We start from the raw sequence: 17,417 nt of genomic DNA on the forward strand, positions 1-17,417 counted from the left end.
TGACACAGGACAGAAGCAGCCGAATGAATTCTGAGGTATTCAGAGCCATACTGTGTGCTCAGATCCAGCCAAATGCAGCCAAACTGATTGTCCATCTGTAGTATGAAACGACGACCAATGACCCAAAACAAAGCCAAAGCAACCCAGGAGTTTATTAACCCCTTAGCGACAGAGCCAGTTTGCAGCTTAATGACCAGGCCAATTTTTACAATTCTGACCACTGTCCCTTTATGAGGTTATAACTCTGGAACGCTTTAATGGATCCTGCTGATTCTGAGATTGTTTTTTCGTGACATATTGTACTTCATGTTAGTGGTAAAATTTCTTCGATAAGTCTTGTGTTTATTTATGAAAAAAACAGAAATATGGCAAAAAATTTAAAATTTTGCAATTTTAAAACTTTAAATTTGTATGCCCTTAAATCAGAGAGATGTGTCACATAAATTTCTTAATAAATAACATTTCCCACATGTCTACTTTACATCAGCACAATTTTGGAAGCAAAATTTTTTTTTGTTAGGAAGTTATAAGGGTTAAAAGTTGACCAGCGATTTCTCATTTTTACAACAAAATTTACAAAGCCATTTTTTTTTTTAGGGACCACATCATATTTAAAGTCATTTTGAGGGGTGTACATGACAGAAAATACCCAAAAGTGGCACCATTCTAAAAACTAGACCCCTCAAGGTGCTCAAAACCACATTCAAGAAGTTTATTAACCCTTTAAGTGCTTCACAGGAACGAAAGCAATGTGGATGGAAAAAATTAACATTTAACTTTTTTTTGGAAAAAAATTACTTCAGAACCAATTTTTTTTATTTTCACAAGTGTTAAAAGAGAAAATCAACCACAAAATTTGTTGTACAATTTCTCCTGAATACGCCGATACCCCATATGTGGGGGTAAACCCCTTTTTCAGCACACGGCAGAGCTCGCAAGGGATGGAGCGCCGTTTGACTTTTTCAACGCAGAATTGGCTGGAATTAAGATCGGATGCCATGTTGCGTTCGGAGAGCCCTTAATGTGCCTAAACAGTGGAAACCTCCAACAAGTGACCCCATTTTGGAAAATAGACCCATTAAGGAACTTATCTAGATGTGTGGTGAGCACTTTGAACCTTCAAGTGCTTCACAGAAGTTTATAACGTAGAGCCGTGAAAATAAGAAATCCATTTTTTTTTCCACAAAAATGATCTTTTCGCCCACAAATTTTTATTTTTACAAGGGTAACAGGAAAAATCATACCCCCACAGTTATTATGCGATTTGTCCTGAGTACGCTGATACCCCATATGTGGGGTGGAACCACTGTTTGGGCGCATGGGAGAGCTCGGAAGGGAAGGAGTGCCATTTTGGAATGCAGACTTTGATGGAATGGTCTGCGGGCATCATGTTGCGTTTGCAGAGCCCCTGATGGGCCTAAACAGTGGAAACCCCCAACAAGTGACTCCATTTTGGAAACTAGACCCATGAAGGAACTTATCTAGATGTGTGGTGAGCACTTTGAACCTTCAAGTGCTTCACAGAAGTTTATAACGTAGAGCCGTGAAAATAAGAAATCCATTTTTTTTCCACAAAAATGATCTTTTCGCGCCCAAATTTTTATTTTTACAAGGGTAACAGGAGAAATCATACCCCCACAGTTATTATGCGATTTGTCCTGAGTACACTGATACCCCATATGTGGGGGGGAACCACTGTTTGGGCGCATGGGAGAGCTCGGAAGGGAAGGAGTGCCATTTTGGAATGCAGACTTTGATGGAATGGTCTGCGGGCATCATGTTGCGTTTGCAGAGCCCCTGATGGGCCTAAACAGTGGAAACCCCCCACAAGTGACCCCATTTTGGAAATTAGACCCCCTAAGGAACTTATCTAGATGTGTGGTGAGCACTTTGAACCCCCAAGCGCGTCACAGAAGTTTATAAACGCAGAGCCGTGAAAATAAAAAGTCTTTTTTTATTTCCACAAAAGTGATTTTTTAGACCCCAATTTTTAGACCCCCAAAGTTGGTAAATAGTGGAAACCCCTCAATTCTTGCTCCAACCCTAACCCCAACACACCCCTAACCCTAATCCCAACCCTAATTCTAACCCTAATCCTAGTTTGCCCTAACCCTAGCCCAACCCTAACCCTTAACCCTAGCCCAACCCTAACCCTAGCCCAACCCTAACCCTTAACCCTAGCCCAACCCTAACCCTAGCCCAACCCTAACCCTAGCCCAACCCTAACCCTAGCCTAACCCTAACCTAACCCTAACCTAACCCTTATGGAAAACTGAAAAAAAAAATATTTTTTTTATTTCATTATGTGTGCCTATGTAAGGGGGTGATAAACGGGGGGGTTATGTACTATTTTTATTATTTTGATCACTATGATCATTTATCATAGTGATCAAAATAATGAATGGAATCTGCCAGCCGGAGCCAGCAGATTCCCGGCGGGCGCACTGCGCATGCGCCCGCCATTTTCAAGATGGCGGCGCCCATCGGATGACGCCGGCGGGCGCGGGACCACCGGGAGGGGACGAAGGACAAGGGAGAGGTACCGGGAGGGGACCGGGGGGGATCGGGGACCCTATTTCTCTATCCTCTGATGTGCGATCACATCAGAGGAAAGACAAATTAAATGTAAAATCGCGGCTTTTTTTTTTTTTTTTTTTTGCGATCGCCGTTATTAACCCTATAACGGCAACCGCAAAAAAAAAAAAAAGCGGGGGTCGCTAAAAACCGACCGATTCATGTTCTCTGGGGTCTCGGCAGCCAAGACCCCGGAGAAAATCCGACACTGGGGGGCGCTATTCACTTAAATCACAGCGCCGTGAATTAACGGCGCTGTGGTTTAAGTACCCTTAATTACTGCCGTTAAAAGGCGTATCGGCGGTCGTTAAGGGGTTAAAGCAAAGAAGTGGAATATTCTTGAATGGCCAAGTCACTCACCTGATCTCAACCCAATTGAGCATGCAATTCACTTTTTAAAGACTAAACTTCAGACAGAAAGGTCCACAAACAAACAGCAACTGAAAACCACCGCAGTGAAGGCCTGGCAGAGCATCAAAAAGGCGGAAACACAACGTCTGGTGATGTCCATGAGTTCAAGACTTCAGGCAGTCATTGCCAACAAAGGGTTTTCAACCAAGTACTAGAAATGAACATTTTATTTACAATAATTTAATCTGTCCAATTACTTTTAGTCCCTTTAAAAACAGGGTGGATACCCTCAAATGAAAGCTGAAAGTCTGAACTTCAACTGCATCTGAATTGCTTTGTTTAAAATTCATTGTGGTAATGTCTAGAACCAAAATTAGAAAAATGTTGTTTCTGTCCAAATATATATGGACCCTGTCATGATTTGCAGTCTTGCCCTGTCCTGTATTTTGTATAATATGTCATTTAACTTTCCTCTGGTTCATTTGCTGTAAATTAACCATGTCTCCTTCCCCCAATACTTGCAATGTCTTGTGATGTACCTGGACCATAATCTAATTTAGGCTTGTGTCAACAGCTAGTGGAACTTTGGCTATTGTTTTCCTAAGCAGAAGATAACCTACAATACACATCCTGTAGACTAAGTGGAGCCCTTACATTTCTAGAATCTTCTGATGGACCAAACCATTGAATAGTAGGTGTGACCCCTACCCGCCTTCAGATGGACTGATCCCAGGAGCCCTGACAATACATTCTTGCTTTAAGATCAGATGTGAGTTGGATGCTAAAAGAGAAGGGCGAGGCTGTCTGAGGAAGCTTCGGCCTCTGTGTGATCGTGGTGGATTTCTGGGACTCTTAACGGACTATGGTTTTGTGATCTGGCACAAGGATTGTCGGGAGGTGCCCCCGAATCAGTTTCCTGTGGACTTATTTTGGGACTCTGCAAATTACCTTCGTGTTGTTCCTGTTTTTTGGTCAATAAATCTGTTGGATTATTCCCAGGCCTGTTGTCCCTCCTTGCTCTGGAGAATACTCCCGTCACAGACCCAACTGTATGTACATAGCCATCCCCTATGTATACACACACTATAGACCTCTGTACACAGCCGTCCCCTATGTATACACACATTATACACCTCTGTACATAGCCGTTCCCTATGTATATATACACACACACTATACACCTCTGTACACAGCCGTCCTATGTATACACACTATACACCTCTGTACACAGCCGTCCCTTATGTATACACACACTGTACACAGCCGTCCCCTATGTATAAACATACACTATACACCTCTGTACACAGCTGTCCCCTATGTATACACACTATACACCTCTGTACACAGCCGTCCCCTATGTATACACACACAATACACCTCTGTACACAGCCGTCCCCTATATATACACACACTATACACCTCTGTACACAGCCGTCCCCTATGTATACACACACTATACACCGCTGTACACAGCCGTCCCCTATGTATACACACACTATACACCTCTGTACACAGCCGTCCCCTATGTATACACCTCTGTACACAGCCGTCCCCTATGTATACACACACACTACACACCTCTGTACACAGCCGTCCACTATGTATACACACACTATACACCTCTGTACACAGCCGTCCCCTATGTATACACACACTATACACCTCTGTACACAGCCGTCCCTTATGTATACACACACACTACACACCTCTGTACACAGCCGTCCCCTATGTATACACACACACTACACACCTCTGTACACAGCCGTCCCCTATGTATACACACACTACACACCTCTGTACACAGCCGTCCCCTATGTATACACACACTACACACCTCTGTACACAGCCGTCCCCTAAGTATACACACACACTACACACCGCTGTACACAGCCGTCCCCTATGTATACACACACTACACACCTCTGTACACAGCCGTCCCCTATGTATATACACACACTATACACCTCATACACAGCCTATGTATACACACACTACACACCTCTGTACACAGCCCTCCCCTTTGTATACACACACTATACACCTCTGTACACAGCCGTCCCCTATGTATACACACACTACACACCTCTGTACACAGCCGCCCCCTATGTATACACACACTATACACCTCTGTATACAGCCGTCCCCTATGTGTACACACACTGTACACAGCCGTCCCCTATGTATACACACACACTACACACCTCTGTACACAGCCGTCCCCTATGTATACACACACTACACACCTCTGTACACAGCCGTCCCCTATGTATACACACACTACACACCTCTGTACACAGCCGTCCCCTATGTATACACACACTACACACCTCTGTACACAGCCGTCCCCTAAGTATACACACACACTACACACCGCTGTACACAGCCGTCCCCTATGTATACACACACTACACACCTCTGTACACAGCCGTCCCCTATGTATATACACACACTATACACCTCATACACAGCCCTCCCCTATGTATACACACACTACACACCTCTGTACACAGCCCTCCCCTTTGTATACACACACTATACACCTCTGTACACAGCCGTCCCCTATGTATACACACACTACACACCTCTGTACACAGCCGCCCCCTATGTATACACACACTATACAGCCGTCCCCTATGTGTACACACACTGTACACAGCCGTCCCCTATGTATACACACACACTACACACCTCTGTACACAGCCCTCCCCTATGTGTACACAGCCCTCCCCTATGTATACACCTCTGTACACAGCCCTCCCCTATGTATACACCTCTGTACACAGCCCTCCCCTATGTATACACCTCTGTACACAGCCCTCCCCTATGTATACACCTCTGTACACAGCCCTCCCCTATGTATACACCTCTGTACACAGCCCTTCCCTATGTATACACCTCTGTACACAGCCCTCCCCTATGTATACACCTCTGTACACAGCCCTCCCCTATGTATACACCTCTGTACACAGCCCTCCCCTATGTATACACCTCTGTACACAGCCCTCCCCTATGTATACACCTCTGTACACAGCCCTCCCCTATGTATACACCTCTGTACACAGCCCTCCCCTATGTATACACACACACTATACACCTCTGTACACAGCCCTCCCCTATGTATACACACACACTGTACACAGCCCTCCCCTATGTATATACACACACTATACACCTCTGTACACAGCCGTCCCCTATGTATACACACACACACACTATACACAGCCGTCCCCTATGTATACACACACACTATACACCTCTGTACACAGCCCTCCCCTATGTGTACACAGCCCTCCCCTATGTATACACCTCTGTACACAGCCCTCCCCTATGTTTACACCTCTGTACACAGCCCTCCCCTATGAATACACCTCTGTACACAGCCCTCCCCTATGTATACACCTCTGTACACAGCCCTCCCCTATGTATACACCTCTGTACACAGCCCTTCCCTATGTATACACCTCTGTACACAGCCCTCCCCTATGTATACACATCTGTACACAGCCCTCCCCTATGTATACACCTCTGTACACAGCCCTCCCCTATGTATACACCTCTGTACACAGCCCTCCCCTATGTATACACCTCTGTACACAGCCCTCCCCTATGTATACACCTCTGTACACAGCCCTCCCCTATGTATACACCTCTGTACACAGCCCTCCCCTATGTATACACACACACTATACACCTCTGTACACAGCCCTCCCCTATGTATACACACACACTGTACACAGCCCTCCCCTATGTATACACACACACTATACACCTCTGTACACAGCCCTCCCCTATGTATACACACACACTATACACCTCTGTACACAGCCGTCCCCTATGTATACACACACACTATACACCTCTGTACACAGCCGTCCCCTATGTATACACACACACACACACACACTATACACAGCCGTCCCCTATGTATACACACACACTATACACCTCTGTACACAGCCATCCCCTATGTATACACACACACTATACACCTCTGTACACAGCCCTCCCCTATGTATACACACACACTATACACCTCTGTACACAGCCCTCCCCTATGTATACACACACACACTATACACCTCTGTACACAGCCCTCCCCTATGTATACACACACTATACACCTCTGTACACAGCCCTCCCCTATGTATACACCTCTGTACACAGCCCTCCCCTATGTATACACCTCTGTACACAGCCCTCCCCTATGTATACACCTCTGTACACAGCCCTCCCCTATGTATACACCTCTGTACACAGCCCTCCCCTATGTATACACCTCTGTACACAGCCCTTCCCTATGTATACACCTCTGTACACAGCCCTCCCCTATGTATACACCTCTGTACACAGCCCTCCCCTATGTATACACCTCTGTACACAGCCCTCCCCTATGTATACACCTCTGTACACAGCCCTCCCCTATGTATACACACACACTATACACCTCTGTACACAGCCCTCCCCTATGTATACACACACACTGTACACAGCCCTCCCCTATGTATACACACACACTATACACCTCTGTACACAGCCCTCCCCTATGTATACACACACACTGTACACAGCCCTCCCCTATGTATACACACACACTATACACCTCTGTACACAGCCCTCCCCTATGTATACACACACACTATACACCTCTGTACACAGCCGTCCCCTATGTATACACACACTATACACAGCCGTCCCCTATGTATACACACACACTATACACCTCTGTACACAGCCGTCCCCTATGTATACACACACACTATACACCTCTGTACACAGCCGTCCCCTATGTATACACACACACTATACACCTCTGTACACAGCCCTCCCCTATGTATACACACACACTATACACCTCTGTACACAGCCCTCTCCTATGTATACACACACTATACACAGCCGTCCCCTATGTATACACACACTATACACCTCTGTACACAGCCGTCCCCTATGTATACACACACACTATACACCTCTGTACACAGCCCTCCACTATGTATACACACACACACACACACTATACACCTCTGTACACAGCCCTCCCCTATGTATACACACACACTATACACCTATGTACACAGCCGTCCCCTATGTATACACACACACTATACACCTCTGTACACAGCCGTCCCCTATGTATACACACACACACTATACACCTCTGTACACAGCCGACCCCTATGTATACAAACACACTACACACCTCTGTACACAGCCGTCCCCTATGTATACACCTCTGTACACAGCCGTCCCCTATATATACACACAGACACTATACACCTCTGTACACAGCCGACCCCTATGTATACACAAACACTATACACAGCCGTCCCCTATGTATACACACACTACACACCTCTGTACACAGCCGTCCCCTATGTATACACAAACACTATACACTGCTGTACACCGCCGTCCCCCATGTATACACACACTCTATACACCTCTGTACACCGCCGTCCCCCATGTATACACACACTCTATACACCTCTGTACACCGCCGTCCCCCATGTATACACACACTCTATACACCTCTGTACACCGCCGTCCCCCATGTATACACACACTCTATACACCTCTGTACACCGCCGTCCCCCATGTATACACACACTCTATACACCTCTGTACACCGCCGTCCCCTATGTATACACACACTCTATACACCTCTGTACACCGCCGTCCCCTATGTATACACACACTCTATACACCTCTGTACACCGCCGTCCCCTATGTATACACACACTCTATACACCTCTGTACACCGCCGTCCCCTATGTATACACACACTCTATACACCTCTGTACACCGCCGTCCCCTATGTATACACACACTCTATACACCTCTGTACACAGCCGTCCCCTATGTATACACACACACTATACACCTCTGTACACAGCCGTCCCCTATGTATACACACACACTATACACCTCTGTACACAGCCGTCCCCTATGTATACACACACACTATACACCTCTGTACACAGCCGTCCCCTATGTATACACACACTATACACCTCTGTACACAGCCGTCCCCTATGTATACACACACTATACACCTCTGTACACATCCGTCCCCTATGTATACACACACTATACACCTCTGTACACAGCCGTCCCCTATGTATACACACTATACACAGCCATCCCCTATGTATACACACTATACACCTCTGTACACAGCCCTCCCCTATGTATACACACTATACACCTCTGTACACAGCCGTCCCCTATGTATACACACTATACACCTCTGTACACAGCCCTCCCCTATGTATACACACTATACACCTCTGTACACAGCCCTCCCCTATGTATACACACTATACACCTCTGTACACAGCCCTCCCCTATGTATACACACTATACACCTCTGTACACAGCCGTCCCCTATGTATACACACACTATACACCTCTGTACACAGCCGTCCCCTATGTATACACACACTATACACCTCTGTACACAGCCGTCCCCTATGTATACACACACTATACACCTCTGTACACAGCCGTCCCCTATGTATACACACACTATACACCTCTGTACACAGCCGTCCCCTATGTATACACACACTATACACCTCTGTACACAGCCGTCCCCTATGTATACACACACTATACACCTCTGTACACAGCCGTCCCCTATGTATACACACACTATACACCTCTGTACACAGCCGTCCCCTATGTATACACACACTATACACCTCTGTACACAGCCGTCCCCTATGTATACACACACTATACACCTCTGTACACAGCCGTCCCCTATGTATACACACACTATACACCTCTGTACACAGCCGTCCCCTATGTATACACACACTATACACCTCTGTACACAGCCGTCCCCTATGTATACACACACTATACACCTCTGTACACAGCCGTCCCCTATGTATACACACACTATACACCTCTGTACACAGCCGTCCCCTATGTATACACACACTATACACCTCTGTACACAGCCGTCCCCTATGTATACACACACTATACACCTCTGTACACAGCCGTCCCCTATGTATACACACACTATACACCTCTGTACACAGCCATCCCCTTTGTATACACACTATACACCTCTGTACACAGCCGTCCCCTATGTATACACACTATACACCTCTGTACACAGCCGTCCCCTATGTATACACACTATACACCTCTGTACACAGCCGTCCCCTATGTATACACACTATACACGTCTGTACACAGCCCTCCCCTATGTATACACACTATACACCTCTGTACACAGCCGTCCCCTATGTATACACACTATACACCTCTGTACACAGCCGTCCCCTATGTATACACACTATACACAGCCATCCCCTATGTATACACACTATACACCTCTGTACACAGCCGTCCCCTATGTATACACACTATACACCTCTGTACACAGCCGTCCCCTATGTATACACACTATACACCTCTGTACACAGCCGTCCCCTATGTATACACACTATACACAGCCATCCCCTATGTATACACACTATACACCTCTGTACACAGCCGTCCCCTATGTACACACACTATACACCTCTGTACACAGCCGTCCCCTATGTATACACACTATACACAGCCATCCCCTATGTACACACTATACACCTCTGTACACAGCCGTCCCCTATGTATACACACTATACACCTCTGTACACAGCCGTCCCCTATGTATACACACTATACACCTCTGTACACAGCCGTCCCCTATGTATACACACTATACACCTCTGTACACAGCCGTCCCCTATGTATACACACTATACACAGCCATCCCCTATGTATACACACTATACACCTCTGTACACAGCCGTCCCCTATGTACACACACTATACACCTCTGTACACAGCCGTCCCCTATATATACACACACTATACACCTCTGTACACAGCCGTCCCCTATATATACACACACTATACACCTCTGTACACAGCCGTCCCCTATATATACACACTATACACCTCTGTACACAGCCGTCCCCTATGTATACACACTATACACCTCTGTACACAGCCGTCCCCTATGTATACACACTATACACCTCTGTACACAGCCGTCCCCTATGTATACACACTATACACCTCTGTACACAGTCCTCCCCTATGTATACACACTATACACCTCTGTACACAGTCCTCCCCTATGTATACACACTATACACCTCTGTACACAGCCGTCCCCTATGTATACACACTATACACCTCTGTACACAGCCGTCCCCTATGTATACACACTATACACCTCTGTACACAGTCCTCCCCTATGTATACACACTATACACCTCTGTACACAGCCCTCCCCTATGTATACACACTATACACCTCTGTACACAGCCGTCCCCTATGTATACACACTATACACCTCTGTACACAGTCCTCCCCTATGTATACACACTATACACCTCTGTACACAGCCGTCCCCTATATATACACACACTATACACCTCTGTACACAGTCCTCCCCTATGTATACACACTATACACCTCTGTACACAGCCCTCCCCTATGTATACACACTATACACCTCTGTACACAGCCGTCCCCTATGTATACACACTATACACCTCTGTACACAGTCCTCCCCTATGTATACACACTATACACCTCTGTACACAGTCCTCCCCTATGTATACACACACCATGGCTATCCAGCTCTGCACACATCTCCTGCGCTGAGCGCTGCCCCTCTCCTCGCTCCCCGGGCGCTGCTTGCCCCGCACATACCGGTAGCTGTCCACTCCTCACTTATTGCTATTCACCATTCAAATCCGGCGCCCACAGACGTTACCGGCGCGGTCTCCAGTCAGCAGCCGCCGTGACGTCACCGCTGGGCGTGGCCTTCTCCGGGGAGTTACTATGATGTACGGTTCGGTGTGAGAGCGTCAGCCTGCCGCCTGGGTCCCGTGCCCGTCAGTCAGCCCGTACCTGTAGCAGGGAGGATCTGCCGCTGGGAAATAATAGTTAGAAAAGGGAATGGGTAACGCTCTCCCACCTGGGGCGGAACTTTAGGGCTAGAGCGTTGTTGCGTGGGGTCCTAATATGTGTGAGCGCAGGGCCGCAGGCGACGTTCCAGTGACTTCCGGTCCGCTGCTGCATCTGCTGGCACTGTACGCTAGTAAGTGGCTTGTGTGTGGGGGGGCACAAGGGAGAGCCGTCATCCGGACAGGAGCTGGGTGGGAGTGCTCGGCTGTGCGGTGTTGTCAGTAGTGCACCCAGTGCTCTAGTGTTCTCTGGTGTCATCCGTTTTGGGAAAAGCTGAGAGTGGCTTTTATTTCGTGTTACTATAACTTCAGCATTTCCCCCTTCTGTTTTCCCTTCACGTTCTATAATAATGTAATATCTGATCTGAGAGGAGCTCGGAATAAGACAGATAAGGGTCATCGTTCTGTCGGAGAGCTCGCTGATGGGTGCTAAGTCGGCTCATTCTGCAGCAGGCAATAGACAATGCAGCACAGAGGGCGGAGAAGACGATTCCCACCCCGATACAAACATGACTTTTAGCTGTTAACCCCTTAGTGACAGCCTTTTTGCAGCTTAATGACCGGGCCAATTTTTACAATTCTGACCACTGTCCTTTATGAGGTAATAACTCTGGAACGCTTCCATGGATCCCGGTGATTCTGACATTGGTTTCTCGTGACATATTGTACTTCATGTTAGTGGTGAAATGTGTGTTGTGTTTAGTTATGAAAAAAATGGAAATATGGTGGAAATTTTTTAAATTTGCAATTTTCAAACTTTTATGCCCTTAAATCAGAGAGATATGTCTCAAAAAATACTTCATATACTACATTTCCCACATGTCTACTTTATATCGGCACAATTTTGGTCCCAACCTTTTTTTTTTTTTTTTTTTGTTAGGAAGTTATAAGGGTTAAAAGTTGACCAGCGATTTCTCATTTTTTACAACACCATTTTTTTTGGGACCACCTCACATTTGAAGTCACTTTGAGGGGTCTATATGATAGAAAATACCCAAAAGTGACACCATTCTAAACACTGCACCCCTCAAGGTGCTCAAAACCACATTCAAGAAGTTTATTAACCCTTCATGTGCGTCACAAGAAGCAATGTGGAAGGAAAAAATGAACATTTAACTTTTTTTTCCCAAAAATGTATCTTTGGACACAATTTTTTTTATTTTGTCAAGAATTTCAGGAGAAAATGAAGCACAATGTTTGTTGTGTAATTTCTCCTGAGTACACCGATACCCCATGGGTGGAGGAAGACCAATCTTTAGGCGCACGGCAGAGCTCAGAAGGGAAGGAGCATCGAGATTTTAAATGTCAAATTGGCTGGAATCGAGATCGGACGCCATGTCACGTTTGGAGAGCCCCTGATGTACCTAAACAGTGGAAACCCCCCACAAATGACACCATTTTGGAAACTAGACCCCCCAAGGAACTTATCTAGATGTGTGGTGAGAACTTTGAACCCACAAGGGCTTCACAGACGGTTATAACGTAGAGCCGTAAAATTAAAAAATATTTTTTCCACAAAAATGATCTTTTCAGTTTTCACCCCCAATTTTTATTTTCCCAAGGGTAACCGGACCCCAAAAGTTATTGTGCAATTTGTCCTGAGTGCGCTGATACCCCATATGTGGGGGTAAACCACTATTTGGGCGCATGGCAGAGCTCGGAAGGGAAGCAGCGCCATTTGACTTTTTTGGCTGGAATTGAGATCGGATGCCATGTCGCATTTGGAAAGCCCCTGATGTACCAAAACAGTGGAAACCCCCCACAAATGACACCATTTCGGAAACTAGACCCACCAAGGAACTTATCTAGATGTGTGGTGAGAGCTCTGAACCCTCAAGGGGTGCACAGAAGTTTATAATATAGAGACGTAAAATTAAAAAATCATATTTTTTCCACAAATGATCTCTTCATCCTCAATTTTTATTTTCGCAAGGGTAAAAGGACCCCATACGTTGTTGTGCAATTTGTCCTGAGTATGCTGATACCCCATATGTATGACCCATATGATGCTGCAACATATGCGGTACTGTGATGCCTGTGCTGACTGGTGCTAACGGATGAGTGAGCTGAATGCAGTACTAAGTGCTGACTCTAACCTCCAAACCCTACTAACACGCAAAGGGAAGGGGTTTCATAATGAGTCATTCACCTGTCTCATACACCCATCATCACACACACCACTATAAACATAAGAACTAATGTCTATCATAGCGCATGGCGGGGCGGCCATGGGAGGCTTTTATAGCCTCGACCTTCCGGGACCTTCCTGATGATCCAATCAGAGCAGAAGCAGGACCTGAGCATGTGACCTCCGATCTCCAAAGAGAGATCGTCCCACGGGCTTGCTCAGTGGACCGAAAGGAGGACTAAGTCCCTGGAGTAGCTCGCTGCTGACCAGCATGCGTTGCTATAGCTGGACCAGAGGTGACAGCAGCAACCAAACCCACAGTGCTAGTCTGAGCAGAGCGCCGGGATCGATGAGTCTGCTGAGCAGCCTACTCTGCGGCTGGAGAGGATTGGGAGACTGCCGAAGGCAAGGCTCAGGATTGCTGCTGTGCAGCGACAGGAACCAGACACATAACACATTATCACAACAGCCGGGGAAATTGGAGAAATATAGGTATTTTCCATAAAAATCACACACCTAAGGATCTTGCATTATTTTCAGTTTAGACCCTGCGTTTCTAGGTAAAGTAGTAAAATCCTTTCATATGAGCCAAGAGTTAGTCTTGTGTTCGTTCTGACAGGACCAACGAAATAGTCAAGAAAGGACATTTCATTCCATTGAGGTCAAAAGAGTAGTCCTCCAGTACTTGGCATCCACAAAAGACTGGCAAACAGATTCCAATCTGTTCGTACAGTTTGGGGGGGGAAAAGATGTCAAAAGCAATGCTAGCGAGATGGAATATGTCAGTGATCAACCTGACCTACTCATCAGGAGGAAAGCAGGGCTGTGGAGTCGGTAAGCCAAACCTGCGACTCCGACTCCGACTCCTCAATTTCCCTTACACCGACTCCAACTCCGACTCCGACTCCCACACATATTGCTTATATTTAAGTGAAAAATTTATTGTAGTACAATGTGAACCTCAGACATTTAATCATTTTTTTGATCCAATAATCAAGATATTTAGATAGAACAGAATATATATTGGTGTACTACCCGGTTTTCATTCTTTTTGGTACAGATACGATATGGATAGACAGATATGGATAAATGGATAGATAGAGCAGATTTCTAATCTGCTTTTGATATTGAAAACATTATCTATGAGCTCAAAAACCTTTCAGGTGATGCGGTTTTTTAAAAAGATTTTCAGCTTTTGCAGCTGAAAAACGTATCCTCAAAAAACACAGGAAAAACGCTGTGTGTGAATGTAGCCTTAGATCAGGAATAGAACAGCCATTTATAGGACATTTCATAACTTTCCCAAACTCCTATGAAAAAATATTCAGCACATCCTGCATTGAATTACTGTACCCAATTTATTATATATTTTAGGAGTCGGAGTCGGTCCATTTTATACCGACTCCGACTCCACCAAAATGAGCACCGACTCCGACTCCACGACTCCGACTCCGACTCCACAGCCCTGGAGGAAAGTGTCTTCTAGTCAATGTTGGAGCCCAATCTACCACATCAGTAACCACATCTTGGGCAGGGGAACAAATCTGCAGTGCTGCAACGTGGACAAACGTTAACTCCTTTTGCAGATGCTATAAACTGGAGGTTTTATCTGGCAAAAAAATGACCTTCGGAAGAAAGGTCCTTCAAGCAGTACTCCCACCCTGAATGTATTCTCCTGGTGGTGGTGTCAGGAGGGACATCTTGGAAAGTAGGCGTTAATTAGTCCTACTGTTAGGTGCTGTCATGACGGACACCTGGAGAACCTATTATATTCCCTCCCTTTAAACGCCTGTCTAATATGTGACGGTAATGTATTGTAAGGTAGCGCTTATTGTTCGTTTTGAGGGACACTCACTTGACAGCAGATTAACAGGGTCCAGCACGGGTTTTTCACATAGTCCATACGGTTTATTTTTTATACGGCATAAACCATGGAAGCATGAAGACAAGTAACAGTCATATCAGACAGAAGAACGTTCATAATAGCGCTCTGCTCTCTCAGACCTGTGGTCACACAGGCTGTGCTATATCCAGCAAACCGGCTCTATAGCTTCAGCACATTTATTTCCCCCTGTCCGGGGTTACCTCTTAGGAGCTCCTTATTCAAGACGACCGTCCCCTCCTGGGGACCGTCCAACACACACAGGCCTCACCAGGTTGTTATGAATGAGTCACCGTAGGAGACAAAAACAGAAATACTAGCTAAGTCCAGAAAAACCAGAGAAGTTGGCAGCTATCGGATTGCAGACCCCTGGACCTAACAACAACAACAACTAGCAGTAGCCGTGGGGGGTTCCTACGGTGCCCTAGACCCCTCGATCACAGCCGGAGAACTACATAGCCTAAAGACAGAAAGGGAAATCTAAACTGCCCCGGAGCAGACCCCAAAGCAATAGGCAGCCCCCAACATATGATGGTGAAGCAAGATGAAAAAACACACACATAGAAAAAGAGGCTGAGCAAATGATGGGGCCCAAGCTAACTAAATAGGACAGAACAGAAAAGCTGCTGTCTGCAATCCGCCAAAACCCTCTCAAAAACAAGAGCCAACAGACTGATAGGGAAAAAAAGCCCTGAAGACGCTAGGCTTCAAAAAGACTATATCAGTACTCAGGTATTATCTGAAGACAGAGCAAAAAGGAATTCAGCTCACCCAGCAGGGAAAGGCAGAAATCCAGAAAAACAAGGCAAAACAAAACCAAAACACAAATGCAAAAAGTAGAGCAGAAATCTTAGCTTTTTAGGAGCAGGAAACAGACTGGTCTCCTGAATCCCTCAGAGTAGTCACCCGCAAGGCAGAAGGGCGTCGGCTGCCTTATATCCAGTCAGCAATCCCAGTCATCATCATTCTGCTCAGGTGCTTTGTAATCAGCCTCACTACCTTCCTTCACCAGAAGAGGGAGTTCATCAGACCTCAATGGTGAAGGGGAAAATGAACTCACAACACCAGGTCCAAAGTCTCGCCACGTGTTCCAGGGGTCCGATCCTCCTTCCAGAATCTTCCAGCACAGACCTTAGAGGACCTTGCAGTCTGCACCATTCACGTACACACACTCTCTCTATGTGACCCACCCTGGTCACATTATATGATCCATAACCACACCCACAGGTGAGGTATGGATCACATGATCATGACCTCACTACAGGTCCTATTCCACACAGCCACACACACAGGCTTTACTTTGGGCGTTCAGACACACGCTCCTGGGTGGGTTTGTAGGTGACTGGTCCCACCCATCTCACCAAGTTACCTAGAAGCTTCCCTATTGTAAAACAGAAACCATCAGCAGTACTTCTGCTGATCAATACACGTTCCAGCTTCCATCACAGGGCCACCCACCCTGTGGTACATATCGGTCAATTACAAACCTGCCGCTCATCATGTC

At 46.2% G+C, this 17,417-nt stretch overlaps 2 protein-coding genes across 6 annotated transcripts in view; one reads left to right on the plus strand and one right to left on the minus strand.

Moving 5' to 3' along the window:
- The window catches only part of KIF18A (kinesin family member 18A), a 188,370-nt gene extending 176,463 nt beyond the window's left edge, over positions 1–11,907 (minus strand). Inside the window, exon 1 of one of the 5 annotated variants that reach the window (XM_073576284.1) lies at positions 11,848–11,907. The gene's annotated coding sequence lies outside the window, so the exon portion shown is untranslated. The other 4 variants (XM_073576282.1, XM_073576283.1, XM_073576280.1 and 1 more) reach the window with 4 other exon arrangements.
- METTL15 (methyltransferase 15, mitochondrial 12S rRNA N4-cytidine) overlaps positions 11,898–17,417 on the plus strand; it is a 435,657-nt gene continuing 430,137 nt past the window's right edge. Inside the window, exon 1 of the mRNA XM_073576285.1 lies at positions 11,898–12,037. Within this exon, the coding sequence (XP_073432386.1) occupies positions 11,962–12,037 (76 nt within the window). The 5' untranslated portion in view covers positions 11,898–11,961. The remainder of the gene's footprint in view (positions 12,038–17,417) is intronic.

This window comes from Dendrobates tinctorius, unplaced genomic scaffold (genome assembly GCF_039654945.1).
Source record: "Dendrobates tinctorius isolate UK_male_01 unplaced genomic scaffold, ASM3965494v1 ptg000048l, whole genome shotgun sequence".
Taxonomy (NCBI): Eukaryota; Metazoa; Chordata; class Amphibia; order Anura; family Dendrobatidae; genus Dendrobates; species Dendrobates tinctorius.